The 23,297-nt window shown below is 36.3% G+C and overlaps 1 protein-coding gene across 1 annotated transcript in view; it reads right to left on the minus strand.

Annotated features, from left to right (window-relative positions):
• Positions 1 to 23,297, minus strand: part of PRKDC (protein kinase, DNA-activated, catalytic subunit) — a 215,989-nt gene that overhangs the window by 84,057 nt on the left and 108,635 nt on the right. The window contains exons 37-44 of the mRNA XM_046641859.1: positions 19,475 to 19,660; positions 18,961 to 19,065; positions 17,710 to 17,877; positions 14,683 to 14,810; positions 8,138 to 8,345; positions 5,713 to 5,891; positions 891 to 1,059; positions 573 to 638 (exon numbers count right to left, since the gene is read on the minus strand). Of these exons, the coding sequence (XP_046497815.1) occupies positions 573 to 638; positions 891 to 1,059; positions 5,713 to 5,891; positions 8,138 to 8,345; positions 14,683 to 14,810; positions 17,710 to 17,877; positions 18,961 to 19,065; positions 19,475 to 19,660 (1,209 nt within the window). The remainder of the gene's footprint in view (positions 1 to 572; positions 639 to 890; positions 1,060 to 5,712; positions 5,892 to 8,137; positions 8,346 to 14,682; positions 14,811 to 17,709; positions 17,878 to 18,960; positions 19,066 to 19,474; positions 19,661 to 23,297) is intronic.

A 23,297-nucleotide genomic window follows, 5' to 3' on the forward strand; every position in this document is an offset into this window, starting at 1 on the left:
CTGGCCCAGCTCTGTTCTGCAAGGCCATGGTGTTTGAGCACTGGCACTCTGCCCAACTTCCCAATTCCACTGGGCTGTGAGAGAACGCAGTCACAACCTTCCCGCTAATTGCTGAGGCGGGCATGTCGAACTCGGCTTAGCTAACATCAGGCTCATCACCTTTGCCAGAGCGAGTTTTCCAATTATTACCATGATGTCTGCTCGTGGCACCTCCATTATCCTGCCAAATCACCTAGGCAAAGCCACAGGGTCCTAATTCTGTATCTGGATGGATCTCAATTTCATTGACCAGAGGAATTTACTCAGAAAACTTCCGGGATATGTTCAATAGCTCCTTTTATTGGCATTTTCTCTCCTTTACAAGTTAAGCGAGAGAAAAATTGTTATGATGAATTTTTTGTAGTTGCCTGAGATTGTACCTCAGGTTGAACTACATGAAACTGCCTGTTTTTGTAGTTCAAAGCAGAGTTGAATACTGGGAATCTAATATGTTCAGCATAATAAATGTCTTTCTCTAAAAGTACTTGGTAAGTTTTTTTAACTTAGAAACATCATTGAAAAATTTCACTCACCTCAACTTCTATAGGAAACGTGTAGCAGCGCTTCAAGTCTATCAGATTTTCAAAAATAAGCAAGTTCTGTAAATCCAAAGAATCATATAAAAATATCTAAATGGTAGAGATCCTTAATGCTGATGCTACTATAGAATTAATACTACTTAATAGCTCACGGAGAAGCACTTCAGCTTTAAAATATATATGTATATGCAGTACTAAAATAACTATATGTTTAATATCATAATAAGGTACAAATTATAACTTTAACTGATGTAATTTAACTTTTGAAATCCCACAATAACAGCAATAATGAACACTCCAGGAGAGGCCTACCTTTTCTGGTTTTTCAGTAAACAGAAAACCTTGGTAAAATTTTAATTCATTGAAGACACAGCAGACAACAGAAACGGCACAGTTGTATGCAGCACAATGGTAAAGTCTTCTCCTCTCCAGCAACTGATTCTCACCTGCCATGTTCTCTGTAAAGGCATCATAGCACAATCTGCAGAGTAGATTCAGGTTAAAAATTAATTCATATAGCAAGGAAACTGTTGCTCAAGCCCAACAATGCCAGACAACAGGATCTCAACTCAGTTCAGCCTTTTTTGGGTTAGGTTTGTGCCTCGCCTGGTACTAGGCACTGGGAATAGAAGTGCTCAATTAGAGAAGAGGCACCGTCTGTAGATTTCCCCAGACTGTGGGAAGCACAGTGACAGCAACAAGAACAGTAAGTTAAGAGATGGAAGCAAGGAGGATGGACAGTACGCCAGTCTAAGGAGCCAAGAAAAGTTTTAAGCAAAAATAAGTGAATTTTGAATTATACGTTAGCCAAAGGAAAAACATATGTGGGCACTACGAGCCAAGAGAAGAGAGATAAGCCTCATGGTGTGCTCAGAGCATCCCATTCATCAACGGGAAGCAGCAGTGGCTGGCAGCAAGTAAAAGGTGGATAGAGGTGCTTCCTTGAAGAGTTCACCTACCATACTAAGGAGCTGGACTTCATTCTGCAGGATGGGGTCATAAAATCACGCCCTTGTGACCAACTACTTTTGAAAATAGTTTTGCCAGAACATAGACATGCCCATTCATTTATGTATTGCTCACAGCTGCTTTTGAAGTACTGTGTAGCAGTTGCAACACAAAGCCAAAAATAGTGACCATTGGGCCCTTTACAGTGAAAGTTTGCTGACCCCTGCTACTGAAAATGAGGTTCCTTTGAAGGGTTTAGGCAGGGAAATGAAACAATTAGGTTCATATTACAAATGCATTATCATTCTGGCAGCTGTATGAACAGAAATGAGAGCGACACGCCTAGGAGCAGGGAGAGTAATTCTGAAGGAGATCGCTGCAGTGGTCCACTAAAGCACAAGGGATGTCACAGCAAGCCTATAGAAGGGAAATAAAATAAGGGCACTGGTTTCAGGAATACTGAGGACATAAAATCCACCAGATCAGGTGACTGACGAAGTGTGCAGAGAGGTTGGAGAGATGAAGATAAAGGAAAACCAAAATATGACTCCCAAGGCTCTTGTTTATGCCAACCAGTGGGTGGTGACGTCATTCTCTGAGGAGACAAAATAGGAATTAGGGTAGTACTGGTAAGTTTGTTTTGGATATGCAAATGAGACACGGCAATGTCTGTGTTCAATGTTTACTAAGAAGAAATTTCACTAGAAGGCTAGTTTTAGAGAAAACGTATTTGATTGCTTTATGTTTTATAGAACGCCTGCTTAAAAATATTTAACATTCCTTTAATTTCAAATGATATAAAAACAAAATACACTAAATCCCTTCTTACTGTAAATCATATCACTAAAAATATATATATATCAAACTACTGAGGGAGAAAAACGATAGGATAAAACAACAAAATAAAAAAAGTTTTTTTATTTATAAAAGATGTGTATAATAAGCAACCTCAAAAGACACCTAACAGAACTAGAAAAAGAAGAACAAACAAAGCCCAGAGTCAGTAGAAGGAGGGAAATAATAAAAACAAGAGCAGAAATAAACGATATTGTAACAAAAAAGACAATAGAAAGGATCAATGAAACAAAGAGTTGGTTCTTCGAAAGAATTAACAAAATTGACAAACCCCTAGCCAGACTCACCAAGAAAAGAAGAGAGAAATCGCAAATTAATAAAATTAGGAATGACAGAGGAGAATTCACAACAGATACCAATGAAATACAAGAGATCATAAGAGAATACTATGAAAAACTATATGCCAACAAATTGAACAACCTGGAAGAAATGGACAAATTCCTAGACTCCTACAATCTCCCCAAACTGAATCAGGAAGAAATGGGGAATCTGAATAGGCCAATCACAAGTAAGGAAATAGAAACTGTAATCAAAAACCTCCCCAAAAATAAGGGTCCAGGACCAGACGGCTTCTCTGGAGAATTCTACCAAACATTCAAAGAAGACTTAATACCTATTCTTCTCAAACTGTTCCAGAAAATTGAGAAAGATGGAGAACTCCCTAACACATTCTATGAAGCCAACAACACTCTGATCCCCAAACCTGACAAGGACAACACAAAGAAGGAGAACTACAGGCCGATATCACTGATGAACATAGATGCAAAAATCCTCAACAAAATTTTGGCAAACCGAATACAGCAATACATAAAAAGATTATACACCATGATCAAGTGGGATTTATACCAGGGACACAGGGATGGTTCAACATCCGCAAGTCAATCAACGTGATACACTACATCAGCAAAATGAAAAACAAAAACCACATGATCATCTCAATAGATACAGAGAAAGCATTCGACAAGATCCAACACCCATTTATGATAAAAACCCTCAGTAAAATGGGTATAGAAGGAAAGTACCTCAACATAATAAAGGCCATATATGAAAGACCCACAGCCAACATCATACTCAATGGACAAAAACTGAAAGCCATCCCTTTGAGGACAGGAACAAGAAAAGGGTGCCCACTTTCACCACTCCTATTCAACATAGTACTGGAGGTGCTGGCCAGAGCAATTCGGCAGGAAAAATAAATAAAAGGAATCCAAATAGGTAACGAAGAAGTAAAACTCTTGCTGTTTGCAGACGACATGATCTTATATATAGAAAACCCCAAAGAATCCATAGAAAAACTATTAGAAATAATCAACACCTACAGCAAAGTAGCAGGGTATAAAATTAACGTGCATAAATCAGTAGCATTTCTATACACTAACAATGAACTAACAGAAAAAGAACTCAAGAACTCAATCCCATTCACAATCGCAATGAAAAGAATAAAATACCTTGGGATAAATTTAACCAAGGAAGTGAAGGATCTATACAATGAAAACTACAAGACTTTCTTGAAAGAAATTGACGATGACATAAAGAGATGGAAAGACATTCCATGCACATGGATTGGAAGAATAAACATAGTTAAAATGTCCATACTACCTAAAGCAATATACAGATTCAATGCTATCCCAATCAGAATCCCAAGAATATTCTTCACAGAAATTGAACAAACAATCCTAAAATTCATATGGGGCAACAAAAGACCGCGAATTGCTAAAGCAATCCTGAGCAAGAAAAACAAAGCCGGCGGAATCACAATCCCCGATTTCAAAACATACTACAAAGCTACAGTGATCAAAACAGCATGGTACTGGTACAAAAACAGGTCCACAGATCAATGGAACAGAATTGAAAGCCCAGAGATAAAACCACACATCTATGGACAGCTAATCTTCGACAAAGGAGCAGAGGGCCTACAATGGAGAAAAGAAAGTCTCTTCAACAAATGGTGCTGGGAAAACTGGACAGCCACATGCAAAAGATTGAAAATTGACCATTCTTTTTCACCACACACCAAAATAAACTCAAAATGGATCAAAGACCTAAAGATTAGGCCTGAGACAATAAGTCTTTTGGAAGAGAGTATAGGCAGTACACTCTTTGACATCAGTTTCAAAAGAATCTTTTCGGACACTATAACTCCTCAGTTGAGGGAAACAATAGAAAGAATAAACAAATGGGACTTCATCAGACTAAAGAGCTTCTTCAAGGCAAAGGAAAACAGGATTGAAACAAAAAAACAGCTCACTAATTGGGAAAAAATATTTACAAGCCACTTATCCAACAAAGGGTTAATCTCCATAATATACAAAGAACTCACACTGCTTAACAACAAAAAAACAACCAACCTGATCAAAAAACGGGCAGAGGACATGAACAGACATTTCTCAAAAGAAGATATGAATATGGCCAATAGACACATGAAAAGATGTTCATCATCGCTAATCATCAGGGAAATGCAAATCAAAACTACACTAAGATATCACCTTACACCCGTTAGATTGGCAAAAACATCCAAAACCAAGAGGGACAAATGTTGGAGAGGTTGTGGAGAAAAAGGAACCCTCATACACTGTTGGTGGGAATGCAAACTGGTACAGCCACTATGGAAAACAGTATGGAGATTTCTCAACAAGTTAAAAATAGAAATACCCTATGACCCAGCCATCCCATTACTGGGTATCTATCCTAAGAACCTGAAATCAGAAATCTCAAGAGTCCGTTGCACCCCTATGTTCATCGCAGCATTATTTACAATAGCCAAGACGTGGAACCAGCCTACATGCCCAGAAACTGATGATTGGATAAAGAAGATGTGGTATATATACACAATGGAATACTACTCAGCCATAAAAAAAGACAAAATTGGCCCATTCACAACAACGTGGATGGACCTCGAGGGTATTATGTTAAGCGAAATAAGCCAGTCAGAGAAAGACGAACTCTATATGACTCCACTCATAGGTGGAAGTTAGTATATTGATAAGGAGATCAGATCGGTGGTTACCAGGGAAAAGTGGGGGTGGGGGGAGGGCACAAAGGGGGAAGTGGTGTACCCTCAACATGACTAACAAAAATGTACAACTGAAATCTCACAAGGTTGTAATCTATCATAACATTAATTAAAAAAAAAAAAAGATGTGTATAGAATAAAATGTTACCCAATAACATGCTAAATTAAAGTCCATCTAAGTAGTTTGTACATAAGAAAAAAAACTATAAAAATTCAGTATTTAACCAAACATTTATTCACATTAAATACTCCCATAAAAATATACACATAGTAAAAATTAACAAATCAAATACAATCCAAAATTAACTAAAATCTTACTTAATAAGTGTCTTTGTAAGTTCACTTCCTTCTGTAATACACGAGCCATGGAAAACTTGATTAATTTTAGATTCCTTAGAGTGAACATCATCTTTTGGAAGACGAGAATACATCACATCTAACATCTTATAGTAGCCCATCTTCTTGGTGATTTGAGTATCAAAGGCAGATTCATTCAGCTAAGAAAAAGTAACAAATGATTATCTTTGGTCTTATCAAACATGAAAAACATTTTATTGAACATATCAAATTTAATACTCAATGCCCTTTACATAGAAAATAATTTTAAAAAAGATGTTAAATCACTTCAATAAGAGACAAACCAGGATCTAAAATGTGTATATAAGTGTTGATGTATCACATTGAGTGTGGGCGGAAATAATGCATGACGTCCAACAGTGAGCTTAGGTTATGAGTATACGACTTTTGCTGAAAATCTTATTGAAGGCATGATAACAGCAGGTGAAAATGCAGTGTACTAAAAAACAAAATTTTCAATGATACTGAAGTCTACATTAACAATGTCCCATTTGGATATTTACAATGTTTCCCAAGGGGATTATTTTAGGGGCTGACTGATGCTCCCCACCCCCTAAAATAGATATCCACATCCTAATCCCTAGAACCTGTGAATATAACCTCATAAGGCAAAAAAAGGACTTTGCAGATGTGATTAAGGATACTGACTTGGGGAGGTCATTTTGGATTGATCATGTGGGCCCTAAATGAAACCACATGTAACCTTATAAATTATAAGAAGGACGCAGTGGGAGATTAGATAGACAGGAAAAGGCAATGTGACAACGGAGGCAGAGACTGGAGTGATGCAGCCACCAGAAGCTCGAAGAGGCAAGGAATGGATATTCGGTGTTGCTGGGGCAAGCGTGACCCTGGCAACACCTTGATTTCAGCTCACTGAAACTGATTTTGGACTTCTGGCCTCCAAAACTGTGAGAGAATAAATTTCTGTTGTTCTAAGCCAACAAGCTTATGGTAACTTATTACAGCAGATTCAAGAAACCAATACACATTTTGGTTCCAAGAGTTGGGGGCTACTGTAACGAAGTCCAAAAATATGAAGGTGGCTTTGGAATTAGATGATGGGTAGAGGCTGAAAGAATTCTGCCACACATGACAGAAAAAGCCTAGAATGCCTACCAGAGACTGTTGGTAGAAATATCAACACTAAAGGCATTGCTGTTGAGGGGGTGGCCCGGTGGCGCGGGGGTTAAGCGCGCACCTTCCGCTTCTCGGTGGCCCAGGGTTCGCCACTTCAGATCCCGGGTGCGGACATGGCACCACTTGGCACACCATGCTGTGGTGGGCGTCCCACATATAAAGTAGAGGAAGATGGGCATGGGTGTTAGCTCAGGGCTGGTCTTCCTCAGCAAAAAGAGGAGGAATGACAGCAATTAGCTCAGGGCTGATCTTCCTCAAAAAAAAAAAAAAAATTGTTAAGGATAATTAAATCCACACACACACACAAAGGCATTGGTATTGAGAGCTCAGAAGAAAGTGAAGAGCATGGGAGGGAAAGCCAATATTGTCTTAGAGAATATGTCAATCATCATAAACATATTTTTAGTAGAAATATGGACGCTAAAGCAGTTGCTGGTGAAGTCTGAGAAGGAAATCAGGAACACATGTTTGGAAACTAGAGGAAAGGGAATCCTTGTTATACAGCAGTAGGAAACTTAGCAGACAAGCCTTCTGTAGTTGTGGAGAAAGCAAAACTTGTAAGCTATGCACTTAAATATTTAGCTGAGAAGATTTCCAAACGAATTTGCTGAACGTACTGCCTGGTTTCTTCTTTGCTGCTTATAATAAAGTCTGAAGTGCAAGAGATAAAATGAGGTAATAATTGGGAATAAGAATTTGATGATTTGGGAAATTCTCAGTCTCTCCAGATTGTAAAAGGTACTAACATTAGGAGATTCACTGTTAGGAAGTGTGCTCTGGAGAGAAGACCAAGGTTGCGGCTGGACAATCTCTGACTAGTGCTGAAGAAATTAAGCATGTCACTCATGGATGCCCTCAACCATTTCAACAGAATCCAGCAATAGAGATAGAATTATCCAGCAAAGATCTGTGGAGCACCCTCTTATCTAACGGAGTAAGTCTCCAAGACACATGTAGGAAAGCCATAAGGTTTTTGAGAAACACCACCAGCTTGAACTTCCAGCTTCCAAAACTTTGAGAGAATAAATTACTGTTGTTCTAAGCCACGTCTGTGGTAATTTGTTATAGCAGCCCCAGTAAGCTAATGCAGATCCCATGTAACCACAGGTTGCTATCAAAATGTAGAGGTAATGCTCCTTGGGCAAGACAGAATACTTTACTGAACACACAGCAGTTTCTAATGACACTGATCAAGGAGATTTATCAATTCTTATTAATGCTTAATTTAACAATAGATGTATGATACCTTTATAAATCTGGACTTCAACACATTAATGGCTTCCACCACAATTTTGCTAAAAAATTCCCTCAAAGCATTCAAGCTACAGTGCCACAACAGAGTGAGCAGAGAACGGTCTACAAATGCTTGGCGAGTGATATTTGAAAGCAGGTCATCCCTCCTGAACATTCTATATACAGTTTCCAGAAGGCCTAATTGTGTGATACATGAACTCCTAAAAAAAAAAAAGAAAATTATATAAACATTCATAGTTTCAACAAATATTTTATGAGTGCCTACTACATAACAAGCAAAGTAAATACCAATGATTACAAACTAGAAAAATAACATTAAAGATTTTATATATATAAAAATCATGAAATACAAAAATCATTTGCATATGAACCATATTATTTACTCATTCCCAGAAATCTTCATGCCAAATTTAGGCATTAAAATGAAGATTTTTTTTCATTTAATTTCAAATCTGGTCTTGTTCAGAGAACATCTGGAAGGCTTTGGAAGAGTCTCAGGCTTAAAGATGATCACATTTCCAGCATTTGAAACTCATGAATTATGATTTAAAAATTCTCGTCTCTTCCTAGTAATGATCTGCCATTCCTATTTCCTACAAAGAAATACATTCATCTGGCTCTTTATTCTCTTTTTCTTTTTTTTTTTTTTGAGGAAGATTAGCCCTGAGCTAACTGCTGCCAATCCTCCTCTTTTTGCTGAGGAAGGCTGGCCCTGAGCTAACATCCATGCCCATCTTCCTCTACTTTATATGTGGGACTCCTACCACAGCATGGCTTGCTAAGCAGTGCCATGTCTACACCCAGGATCCAAACTGGCGAACCCAAACCGCCGAAGTGGAATGTGCGCACTTAACTGCTGCGCCACTAGGCCGGCCCCTGGCCCTTTATCTTCTCATCTGGGAAATAAGATATTTATCACCTATAGGGTTTTGTCTATAAATGTATAAATTAAGAATACAGGTTTAGGGGCCGGCCCAGCGGTGCAGCGGTTAAGTGCGCACGTTCTGCTTTGGCGACCCGGGGTTCGCCGGTTCGGATCCTAGGTGCGGACATAGCACCGCTTGGCAAGCATGCTGTGGCAGGCGTCCCACATATAAAGTAGAGGAAGATGGGCACAGACCTTAGCTCAGAGCCAGTCTTCCTCAGCAAAAAGAGGAGGATTGGCAGCAGATGTTAGCTCAGGGTTAGTCTTCCTCAAAAGAAAAGAATACAGGGTTAGTTTCCTCACCTATGAAAATAAGAGGTTAGGACTATGTGACCATTAAAAACCCTTTCAACTTCTGAAATCTCGATGCTCTGAACCAGGGTAAAAATATTAGATGCAGAATGTAATTCAGTCATAAAATTTTAAGGTTTCAGGACACTACTAGATGCTACATGGGCTTTTTATATACTCATTTGAGCACTGTCCTAGACTTAAATTCTCTTGAGGAGCTCCCTGCTATTGAGCATAGTAGGGATGCACAGCCCTAAAACATTCAGCTCTTATATAGAAAGATAAAAGAAGGAGGAGAAAAGCAAAAGAGCAAACATCTGATTTTAAAAATGGGCCAACAGATGGTTTACCAAAAAATAAATGCAAATGAGAATTAAATATCTGAATATATGTTCTATTTCACTCATAACAAAAGAAATACAAATTAAAGCAACACTCAGAGATCCTTTTTCACCTATAAAGTTAGAAAAACTCCAAATGTTTGATAATATATTCTATTGGCAAGACTGAGATGGAACATACGCTCTCATAATATAGCCCCAAAAGAAGGGATGTGGTGATTCTAGGAACATTACAAATGCATTTACCTTTTGGCTTACATTTAGGAATCCACTCCAAAGATACAGCGGCAAAATACAAGAGGATATAAACACAGCGCTATTCACTGTGGCATTATTTTTAGCAAAAGATTGAACCCAAAAGTCCATCACTAGGTAGTTACTTCAAAATATTATACTTCCACACAATGAATAATTATATAGTTGTTTAAAAAAAAAGGAATGAGGAAGGTCTCTGTGGAATGATCTGCAGAAGATATGAAGCAGAGAAAAAGGAAGGTGAAGAGGCAGAAGAGAAATAAAAGAGGGGACAGAGACAGAAGCAGGATCCTTAAATATGTCATTATATGCTGATGACTTTCGAATCATGTAAATACCTTACATATTCAAAAAGAAAGTTGTCAAACAAAAAGATACTCTCTAAAATTTGAAGATTAAGTAAAACAAGCATACCTAATTGGTATAATAACCACATATTGAAAAAAACTTGTATCAAGTGATTTTAGAACATAAAATTTGACTATATCTCCTCAGAGAGTATATTCTAAGTAAATTATAACTAAAATGAAAAATTTAAACTTCATCCAGTTGCCACTATTCTAATACTGGTATGGCTATTTTTGAAAATATTTTATGTATACTGTAGGATAAAGCAATTAAATAATGATGGAATGTTATTGAAAACAATGTAAAGGAAAAAAGAATAGGAAATAAAAAGAATAAAAGAAGTTAAATAATAACCCCACAATGTTAAAATTAAGAGGGAAATATTATGTTTTTTCTTTTCCTTTAAAAAAAACTACCCATTCCTTAGTTATGTCAATTGAAAAGGTATAACGGCAATGCAACCCCTAAGCAGCAATAAGTTCACCTAGGACCCAGACTGTGGTCTCTAAACATCATTCTCCATTTTAAAAGAACGAGGGCTCTCTGAAAAAATGGCTGATTTCAAGTCAAGATGAGCCTGAGATGATTTGTTGGGCCAGGAAGCAATAAAAGATATCAAAGATTAATGAAGTCATGTTAAAGTACATAAGAGCCAGCTTGCAGAGACTCCCACTGGCCACAGATGGGACAATTTGAACATCAAAAAGAATAATGACTGTAACTAACAAACATTTTTGTTTCATTTTTAAAAGTTCTAAAAATGAAAACAATTTCAAAACAAATTTAATTTTCACAGAGACAACTGTAGCTTTACAGTAAGTTTTAAAATTGGGATGTGAAATCCTCCAACTTTTTTTCTCTTTTTCAAAATTGTTTTGGCTCTTAAGGGTGTTTTGTATTTCCATATGAATATTAGAAACTGCTTGTCAATTTCTGCACACACAAAAAAAGGCTTGCTGGAATTTTGACAGTGATTGCCTTAAATCTATATATCGATTTGAACAGAACTGCAAAGTTAACAATACTAACAATACTTCCAATTCATGAACAGAGAATGAGTCTCCATTTATTTAAATCTTTAATTTTTTAATTTCCTTCAGCAATGGGTTGTTATTTGCAGTGTACAATTCTTGCACTTCTTTTGTTAAATATATTCATAAGTATTTTATTCTTTTTGATGCTATTATGAATTGAATTATATTCTTAATTATAGTTTCAAGTGTTCTCCGCTCATATAAATACAATAGATTTTTGAATATTGATTCTATATCCTACAAATTTTATATAATTGTTTATTAGCTCTAATAGTTTTTTATAGATCATTAGGCTTTTCTACATCATGCCAGCTGTGAATAAAGACAGTTTTACTTCTTTCTTTCCAATTTGGTTGCCTTTGATTTCTTTCTGTTGCCTGACTGCACTGGCTAGAACCACCAGTACTATGTTGAATGGAAAAGGGCAGACATCTTTGTCCTGTTCCCAAATTTAGGAGGAAAGCAGTCAGTCTTTCACTGTTAAATATTTTGCTGGCTGTTTGTTTTTAGCAGATGACCTTCTGTCAGTTTTACCACAAACGGGTGTTAGATTTTTGTCAAAAATTTACCTGCATCTACTGAAATGATAATGTGACTTTTGTCCTTTATCCTATTAACATGGTGTATGACATTAACTGATTTCTGGATGTTAAACCAGCCTTGGATTCCTAGGACAAATCCCAATCAATTATAGTGTATAATATTTTTTATATGTTGTTGGATTTAGTTTGTTAATATATGTTTGAAGATTTTTGTGTTTATATTCAGGAGGGATATTGGTCTATAATTTTCTTGTGATGTTTCTGTCTGGCTTTGGTATCAGGGTATTACTGGCCTCACAGAATGAGTTGGGAAGTGTTCTTTCCTCTTCTATTTCCTGAGGAGTTGATGATGTGTTGGTATTATTTCTTCTTTAAATATTTGATAAAAAATCACCAATGAAACTATGTGGTCTGGGCTTTCTTTTGTGGGAAGATTTTAAATTATAAATTCGATTTATTTACTTGTTAAAGGCATACTCAAATTTTATGTTTCTTCTTGAGTCATTTTAGGTAATTTGTGACTTTCTAGGAATTTGTCAATTTAGTTAAATTGCTGAATTTGTTGGCATAATGTTGTTTACAGTATTAGGGGATATTGTTAGGGAATAATCCCTATATTAGGGAATAATCTTTGTAATTTCTGAGAGGTCACTGGTAATGTCTCCTTTTTCACTCCTAATTTTCATGAAATATACTTTCTCTTTTATTCCTGGCTTGTCTAGCTAACCGTTTGTCAATTTCATTTACCTTTTCAAAGAACCAATTTTTGGTCTCACTGATTTTTCTCCATCATTTTTCTGATTTCTATTACATTAATTTTCACTCTAATCTTTATTAATCCCTTCCTTCTGCTTGCCGTCAGTTTAGTTTTCTTTTTCTAGATTTTAAGGTGAACGTACATTGATTTAGGATCTTTCTTATTTTCTAATATGGGCATTAAAAGATACAAATTTCCCTCTAAGCACTGCTTTAGCTGCATCTCATACATATGGATATGCTTTATTCTTATTTTACTCAGATTAAAATACTATCTTATTTCCCTCATAATTTCTTCTTTGATCCAAGGGTTACTTAAGAGTGTTGTTTAATTACTTAATTACTCAGAAATATTTTTGGATTCCTCAAATTTCCTTCTGTTGTTGATTTCTAATTTAACTTTATTGTGGTCAGAGAACACACAGTGAGATTTCAATCCTTTTAAATTTATTTAGACTTGTTTTATGGCCTAGCCTATGGTCTATCCTGAAGAATGCGTCATATGTGCTCAAAAAGAATGTGTATTCTCCTGTTGTTGTGTGAAATGTTCTACAGATGGTTAATTATGATATTTTTTAAAATGCAAATAAAAAGGAATGAACTTCTGATTCATGTTATATCATGGATGAACCTCAAAAACGTGCTAAACAAAGAAGCCCAACATAAGAGATCACATATTATATGACTCCATTTTTATGAAATGTCCAGAAAAGGCAAATTTATAAAGACCAAAAGTAGATTAGTGGTGGCCTGGGAATGATCATGTAGGATTTCATTGGGAGGATGAAATCATTTTATGGTGATGGCTGTACCCCTTGGTAAAGTTACTAAAAATCACGGAATTATATATTTAAAATAGGTGAATTTTATGATATGTAAAATAACTCCATAAGAAAAGTTAACATAGATATTTACATATTCAATATAAATAAATGCAAAAAAAAAAATCCTCACTGACCACAATTAAAAGTAGCCATGTCATCAAGCCCTTATTTTAAAAATTAATAATCAAATTTGTTACATCTTTTCCATGGTATTTTATCAAAATACCAAAACTGTATTTTAGGTAACCAAACAGCCCTAGTGATGAGGGCAAGTTTTCATTACAGTATAATTCTAGCTAGTAAATTTAGAATAAAAGAATTTAAAAATTACCATTTGCAACTCCTGATGAAATAACTGATTTGCGGCAACAATCATGAATGGATGTTAAAACCGTTAAGAAAAGGCTACAAAAAGACATGGCTGATAACCTTAGCATCAGCAGAATTGGAACCACCAGACACCATGCACCCTAAATGCCATGAACATGAAGTCTGGAGCTTCCACTATCAAGGAATCTTGCCAAAACTTGAACCTGGATCTAACTGAGCTTTTAGACTTCACTTTCCATTTATAGGAAACAGCAGCTGGAGTAACAAGATAAATGAAAAGAACAGGAAAAAATCAGATAAATCCACAATGTAAGATATTCCCCAAGTGTCCAGGTTTCTTCAACAACAAAAGAAAAATTAATAAAGGGAGGGACTGTTCTAGATGAAGACAGACTTAAGAGACACAATGGTGAAATGCCATGTAAGGATCTTGTTTGCATCAGAATTAAAATAATCCATCAATCTAGAGCATTTAAGACTACTGCAGAAATCTGAATATGGAATTAGTGATACTTTTCTTCAGTTGATCATGGTACTAAAGCTACTCGAGAAAATAGCCTATTTTAGAGATAATGGTGTCAGGAATTTGCTTCAAATTAAAATAACAGCAGCAGAAGAGAAAAAGCTAAAAGGGGTAATGAAGCTGTTAAATGTTGATGCTTGTTCAGTCTGGAGGCTCACTTAAAGTCTTACCTTTAGCTTTGAGTATATTTGAAACTTTCACAATAGAAGTCTTTTTTTTCTCAAAGAAAAACAAAAATACAAAGTAAAATTTAGTTGTAAGAGTTGAGTGCAATTGCCATTCAACTTTTTTTGGAAAAGAAGATAATTTCCCACAGAAATAAAATGTATATGGTTCCTGGGATCCCAGACTAGAAAAGGATGACTTACTTTCTGGCAATCTTTTTGAAAGTAGATTGAAATAATTCTTCCATAACATGTTGCTGTTCACGACAAAGAATTTCTGTCATCAACTGCAACAACATAGGGCTTTCAGATAATTCCAATGCATCTAGAAACTAGAAAAAAAAATATAATAACAATAATGATAATAGTAATTTTGATCTTTTTTTGTTTGTTTGTTTTTACCAGTTCTAATTAAAAATAGAGAGAAAACTATAAAAGAATTTCATAGAGAATTAACAAATGCTAATATTTTTGCAGATACAATGAATGCCTGGCATAAATATTTGAGTTTTGATTCTTTTAAGGTTTTGCAAATATATTTTCCCTCTTACACCTTTTAGGATCTTCTCTTTACCCCCAAGTCCTGCAATTTCACACTGAAATGCTTTCACTGAGGTCTTTGCCTTCACCATTCCCAGCACTCTGTGGGCCTTCGTACTCTGGAGATATGTATCTTTTCCACACCACTTCGTTGTATGGCAGAGGTTCTAGGCTGCTCATCTAATGTTCTCATCTTTACTCTCCCGTTTTCCACCTCAACGTCTGTTTGTTCCACTTTCTAGAAGATATTCTCAATTTTATCTTCTGTTCTGTGAAGTCTTTTTTTAAATTTTGCTTTTATATATTTAATTTCCAAGAGCCCTTATTTGTTCTCTTTCATGGACACAGCACCTTCTCTCATCTCTGAAGCTACTCTGCAGTTTCTTTGACGTGTTCTTATCTCCCTTTGTTGACTCAGTCCCATCTGAGTTCCACTTTCCAGTTGGTTTACATCTTTCTTAAGCTGGAAGCTTTCTTCAAATGTTCAGCGAATGTTTGCACTTAATTTTACATTAATGCATTTACATTAAGAGAAAGCACTAAAGATGCACTTAGAATCTTTGTGGATGTTAACACCCCTAGGGGACAGATTGTTGGGGAACAGGATACTTAGATGCACCAACATGACAGTGTCACCCCATCGATTACTTGCTAATTGCAGAAGAAAACATACCATTCAACAGAGAGATGTGCAGTCACCACCTTAACCAGACTTGAGGTCACTAACAATGGGACAGTGACACTATTTGCTCCTGCTATGCTATTGTTGCCAAAAAGATGAGCATAAGTCTCATGACCAAGCTTTAAACCTAACTTCCAGTACAGAGGAAATACAGAGGATGCAGGAGAAGTTAAAGAACATCTCAAGGAAACAATCAGACAAATAGGGGACTACATCCAAGAGAAGTACTCTGGTTTCTTCCAAAAGCTCAATGTCATAGAAAAATAAAAGGGATATAGGGGTGAACTAGTTCTAGATTAAAACTAGAGACGTGGCAATACAATGCAATCATTAATTTGATCCTGATTTGAAAAAAACAAGCTAAACATGGGGATCTTTGGAGAAATGTACTGTGGACTACATAACACATGGTATTAAAGGAGTGTTAATTTTCTTAGGTATGACAACAGTATTGTGCCTATTCTTAGGACATGTATGCTGAAGTATTTACAGGTAAAGTATCATGAGTCCAAAACTAAGTTGCAAATGGTTCAGCCAAAACACACACACACATACATACATATGCAGATAAAGAAAATAAATCCAAATGTTAACTACTGAATGTAGGAGATGGTCATATGGATGTTTGTTTTACTATTCTTTCAGCTTTCTGTATGCTTGGAAAAAATAATTTAAAAAGGATGGGGAGGAGAGAATCTGTGTGGATGGGTGGTATTTGTAAACTGGCCTTTCCATGTGGCTGCTTGGCTTTCTTATAGGATGGTGACTGGATCCCACAAACAAGAGACTCAGGAAAGAGAAAGCCAGGAGGAAGCTGTAAGACTTTTATGTCTAGTCTTGGAAGTCATGTAGCATCACTTTCACTGCATCCTTTTTGTTATGAGTGAATCTTTAAGGCCAATCTATACCCAACAGGAGGGAAATCAGACTTTGTCTATCAATGGAAAAGTCACAGTGTAAGAAGGACGTGTGGGACAGGGTATATCAGTACAGCCATCTTTGGAAAATATCATCTGCCACACATACACCATGTGTTTATCTTTACTCTAGCATTTATTACAGTGTATTTTAATCATCTGTTTCTTTCTGTTTCTGTTTACTTCCTTGCTTTACCAGAACCTCCCTGAAAACAAAGACAATGTCTTCATTATTTTTGAGTATTCAGACATTAGCCAGGGCTTAGTCCATCACAAGTATGGTAGATGACTACCCATCTTTTAATGGTCACTCTCTTATTTTTTATTTAGTGGTTGAACCCCCGAGTTTTAGCTGATTATACTGTTGCCCAAAGCAAGAACATTCATAGCCTTGCTTGCAGATGTATGTGGCGAATAGGATGTCAGCATAATTGATTTGTACAGTTCTGGATTAAACCTTTACAGGGAAGGGATATGTTCCCTACTTCCCTTTCCTCCCTCTTGTTGGCTGGAAAGGAACAAGACGGCAGGAGCTGAAACAGACAGACTGGACAAGACAGAAGCTATGTACAGAAGATGACAGAGAAAAAGGGAAAAGGAGAAAAGGTCCCTGTTGACTATGGAGCTACCCTAGGTCGCCAATCTAGAATCGTACAGAGGAGACAAATAATCTGTCACCTTGTTTAAGCCAATGGAATTTTAGAGACCTTCAGCAGTACATTAAATAATATAGGTGATAATGACCAAATCTTTCTCAAATAACCACTACTTAATTAAATTTTAGTAAGTGAACTATATTGGTAATATTCTATTTCTTCTCTCTTTTGGGAATTATTCTTCAAAACTCATACGTTATGCATAAAAATATTTTTATGCATAAAGAATTTCACAATTTAAAAATGGGCAAAAAATGAATTACAAAGGATTCAGATATACATCTGCCTCCACAGCAACCGGCTTTCAAAATGAATTAAACTGATTCTTAAAGTTAGAACACTTCTCAGACTCTAAATATTTCACTTCTTCTCATCAAGAAATACAACAGAAAAACACCTAATGTTTTGATTTTACTTGGTACTACTAAAAACTAACCTTCTTCATGCAGTCCACATAATTACTGTACTGCAGAGTTCCTGGGGGAAATTCTTCAGATTTCATAGGAAAATTAGAAACGATGAGGTTTTCAAGAACAACCTTAAGGTCCTCAAGGCTGCCTCCAGTAAGACTGGTGAAGAATGGAAGAAGAATTATAGCTTGGCCCTGTGGAGTGATGCAGACATATGAAATTGTACTAGTTGTAGCTTATGAATCTTACAGAATCAATTACATTACTGCTTTCTAAAGACCTTGCAGACAAAGCACTGTGTGGATTCAATGAGAACACCTTCTGGATTACATCAAAAACCAACCTGAATGCAATTCTATACCTCAGCTTCTACTCTAGAGGTCAGTGGGCCAACTCAGGGCGATGTACATGTACATAAATAGGACACTCTGTGATGATTCTGTATGGGATTTCTCCTTCTGTAAACAAAGATTCTAGTAGAAATATACTGGATAAGTTTTGTGTGGAAAGAACATCTTGAATAACCTATGGGGTAATTTACAAATATTCCTTGAAGAACTCGCCCAGAACTTCACACTGAGCTTAAAAGGAACTAGGTGTTGTTTCCTATCTCCTTTGTTTGGCAGGTGAGTTCCAAGACTCCCTCATATTGAGAAATGAGAAATTTGATTAATCACATACAGCACAAAATTCCATAGAAATATTCTCATGATCTAGAAAAAAGACAGCTTTCATTAAAGCCACATTTTATTAGAGTATAAAATCTAATTATTATAGGACTTTAAAATGACAATATTTATTCAGTTCTTGAACCTAAAAATTACCAAGATATTTGTATTATTTACTAATAGAAAAATGAGTAATAGATTAGATTGTGTCATTCTTTAATACAGCGATTCTCAAAAAAGCTAATTTAAATCATATATATGCAAAGATAAGTGTTACTTCTTCTAAGTATAGTAATCCCATTGCAGTTATAGTTATCTTTTGGAGAGACATACTAAAGTAGGTACAGATCAGATAACACGATGCCAGGGGTTTCCTTCAAGGTGATGGGTGGGAGTGACTGCATAGTTGGAACAAACATGCCCACAGACAGATGGCTATTGAGTCTGCGTGATAGGTACACAGGGGTTTATTGTGCTAGTCCCTCTGATTTTGAGTATGTTTGAAATTTTCCATAATAAAAAGTAGAAAATATCACAAATATGCAAAAATATAAACTGGGAAAGTAACGGAGAATGTAATCTGAAAAAAAATCTTTTTTAATCACTTGCCTTTAAATGCAGATCCAACTTTGAATCAGCAAGTAGACTAACATATGTTGTAAAGACTTCAGGGAACATGCAGTGATTTGTATTAAAACATACAGATGAATCAATCTAAAAGAGAAGAAATAAAAACGATACATTTCTATACTATGCCTCTAATTTCCTTTAACATATTTTTCAAATTTTTAAATTTCAGAAATGACCTATAAATTTGTTCTTGGCCTTCAACAATATTTCAACAATTCTTGTTCTGAAATATTTTTAAACTATCTGATAAGACAAGCATAAAGGCACACTAAAAAGACAAAGTATAAGAAATGATAATGAGTATAAATGATCACAATGTAAAATCATGGAAAAAGTGTAAAATTTAAAGTAATCAGCAATTACTCAGTTAAAATATCGTTTTTTTTATCAAACCAATGTTTTTTTCAGGAAACCTCCATCAAATTTTTAAAGATCCAAGTTACAGAGTCCAAAATAACAAACACAATTGCATTTTTAATATCTCTCAAAATACCTGCAAAATTTTTGCCAACAAGGTAAGCACTGCCATTTTACTTTCAGGAGCAGAATCTTTGGCCCACCATGAATCACACTTCTTCCAGTTTTGCAGAATTATAGTTGCAAGTTTCAGTCCTTGGTGTTTCTCACTGGTTCGATCCCTGAAGCTCTGATCTAACATACCATTCAAAACATTGCTCACCTGAAGCAATTGGGTGGTGATTAAAGAAAAACTCTTAATATCAAGACTGACAAATATCTAACAGAATTTACTTTCATTTCATATGCTATTCTTGAAAACGGAAGATGCTGTTTCTATAAGAGTTGTTTACTTCACAACTCCTCAAACTTGAGAACAGCCCTTTAAACGTACAAATTTTCCCATAAAAGTATGAGATGTCTCATTTATGAAATCACGCTCAACCTGCTATTTCTTGTTTTCTTAGTTGGGAGAAACAACTGACTCTCTTCTGTCACCATCACCACCATATGCCCATGTGCACATGTAGACATACACACATTCACACACCCACACATCTGCACAAAGGCATACACATACATGCTTGTGTGCACAAATGTCCTGTCCCACCACATTTCCAACAGAGATATCCTAATTTTGGTGAGATTTATACCCAATGTTCCTATCATTATGACAATGTAAACATTTTTCACAGATGATCCAAGTCATATGCTACCCATACTTTTCCTTTCTTGCATAACATTTTGATCTCACTAAAGTTAATACTCATCTGCTTTCTTTGCTGTTTCCAATGTGCCTATCATTATTTGTCATCAAAAGTTCCCAAATTAATTAAATCTCCTCAAGACATCTAAAACATCAGGAAGTCTATCAGCTCCATCTCTCATAAGCTCCATCTCTAATAACTCCTGCTCTGGAATGGCAGTGACTGCTGCCCCCTGGGTCTCATTTCAGCACCTTCTGGGAGACTCGTCCACTTCTCTGTGTTCGGGCTGACTTCCCAGATCCAACATCTTCCTCTTTCTTGGCTGACTGCCTTATTTCGGTAAAGTATTTACTCCAGTAGCTTCCTGACGAGAAGTGCACGTGAGATAGATTCCTTTGAGATCTGGCATGTCTGAAATATCTGCATTCAACTCTCACACATAATTGATAATCTGGCTAGAGTCAGAACTCTAGCTTGGAAATCTTTCCTGAATTGTGAAGAAAATTTGGCTCACACTCTTCCACCATTTACAATGCTGTTGCAAAGACAAACATCATCCAATTTCTACATCCTTTTAAATGTAATCAGCTTTTCTCCTGTAGAAATTTTTCAGGATCTTTTCTCATGGTGAATCCCCAGGGTTCTGAATTTTCAAGAAATTTGCTCCATGGGGAGCTGTTTTCATATACTGTGCTGGTCACTCAACAGCCTTTTTCCATCTGGAAACTCAAGGCCTTCATTTCTGAGAGATTCTCTTAAGGTGTATTATCCATGAAGGCCTCTCCTTGGGCCTATCTTCCCTCTGCCGTGGAGGCCCTGGTGCTGCACCTTGTAGATGGATCCCAAGTTCCTCCTCTTTTCTCTGCCATTTTCTAGTTTGTCTTTTTACTCTCTTCTCTGTGAGAGTTTCTGAATTTTATCTTTCAACCTATTTATTTCATTTTTAATTTCTGATGCCTATGCTTAATTCCCAAGGATGCTTTTTTGTTCTCTGATATTCTTTTTCAGTAGCAATTCTTATTTCAGTATCTTCTCTCATCTCTCTGAAGTTTCTTGTTTTTTCTTTTTACATTTCCATCTCACTGGACAGTCTCTGCTTCAAGTGGTTTTGACCCTGTCAGAGGCCCTTTCCGCGGGTGCTTCATGCTCCTTGGTTGTTGGTACATAACGAGGAACTGAGTCAAAGCACTGTACAGTGGGCAGGGATCGCTGGCAGTGAGGATCACTGTAAGCTGATCTGACTGGGCAGTGATGACAGCATCTTTATTTTCTCTTAGGCTTGTCAAAATATCCTGATATCCTGCCTGGGGATACATACCTGGCTGACTGTATTCTGGGAGTCAAATTAGGGGAAAGTGGCTAAAAGTCTCAAAGTTCATAATTTAGGCACACTTTCACTTAACTTCCCTGTATTTAGGAAAGTATCCTCACACCACAGAAATACAAAGGATCACAAGAGACTATTATGAACAATTATATACCAACAAGTTCGACAACCTAGAAGAAATGGATAGATTCCTAGAAACACACAACTTACCAACACTGAACCATGAAGAAATAGATAATCTGAACAGATCAATTACTAGTAAAGAGATTGAATCAGTAACAAACAAACAAAAGTCCAGGACTAGATGGCTTCACAGGTGAATTCTACAAAATATTGAAAGAAGAACTAATATGAATTCTTCTGAAATTCTTCCAAAATTTAGAAGAGGAGGGAATACTTTCAAAATCACTTTATGAGATCAGCATTACCCTGATAACAAAACCAGACAAGGAAAACTACAAGAAAACAAAATTGCACAGGAATATCCCTGATGAATATAGATGCAAAAATCCTCAACTAAATATTAGCAAACCAAATTCAACAATAAATTAAAAGGATCATACACCATGATCAAGTAGGGTTAATTGCAGGGATGCAAGGATGGTTCAACACACACAAATCACTCAATGTGATAAACCACATTGAGTAAAATATCTAGGAATAAATTTAACAAAGGAGGTCAAAAGACCTTTACACTGAAAACTGTACAACATTAATGAAAGAAATGAAGACACAACTAAACGAAAAGATATCCCATGTTCATGGAATACAAGCATTAATAACGTTAAAATGTCCAGGGACTGGCCCTGTGGGTCAGTGGTTAAGGTCATGCGCTGTGCTTCAGTGGCCCAGGATTTTGCTGGTTCGGATATCTGGGTGCGGACATGGCACCGCTCAACAGGTCATGCTGAGGCGGTGTCTCACATGACACAACTGAAGGACTTACAACTAGAATACTATGTACTGGGGGGCTGCTTTGAGGAGAAAGAAAGAAAAAAAAAAGATTGGTAACACATGTTAGCTCAGGTGCCAGTCTTTAAAATAACAAAATAATGTCCAGACTACTCAAAGCAATCTAAGGATTCAATGCAACCACACCAAAATTCCAACGGCTTTTTTCACAGAAATAGAACAAACAAATCCTAAAATTTGTATGGTATCACAAAAGACCCCAAATAGCCAAAGTAATCTTCAGAAAGAAGAACAAAGCTGGAGACATCACACTCTCTGAAGTTAAAGGTTAAAGAAAATACTGGGGTGGAGAAGGCCTTTCTAAGTATGACATGAAAGACAAAAACAATTAAAAAAAAGAAGATTGGTAAATTTCACAATAAAAAATTAAGTACTTCTGTATGGAATAAACATTCCAACAGATTGAAAGAAAAAGGGCCAGTGGGAAAAAGTACTTTCTGCATACATGACAGACGGCTACAATTCTTTTTTTTTAAATTATTTTTTATTGAGTTAATGATAGGTTACAATCTTGTGAAATTTCAGTTGTACATTATTGTCTGTCAGTCGTATTGTAGGTGCACCCCTTCACCCTTTGGGCCCACCCCACACCCCACGTTTCCCCTCCTGGCCACTAATTTGTTCTCTTTGTCCACATGTTTAAATTCCTCACATGAGTGGTGCCATACAGAGATTGTCCTCTATTTGGCTTACTTCACTTAACATAATTCCCTCAAGGTCCATCAATGTTGTTGCAAATGGGATGATTTTGTTCTTTTTTATGGCTGAGTAGTATTCCATTGTATATATACACCATGTCTTCTTTATCCAATCATCAGTTGATGGGCACTTAGGTTGCTTCCACGTGTTGGCTA

This window comes from Equus quagga, chromosome 16 (genome assembly GCF_021613505.1).
Source record: "Equus quagga isolate Etosha38 chromosome 16, UCLA_HA_Equagga_1.0, whole genome shotgun sequence".
Classification (NCBI taxonomy): Eukaryota; Metazoa; Chordata; class Mammalia; order Perissodactyla; family Equidae; genus Equus; species Equus quagga.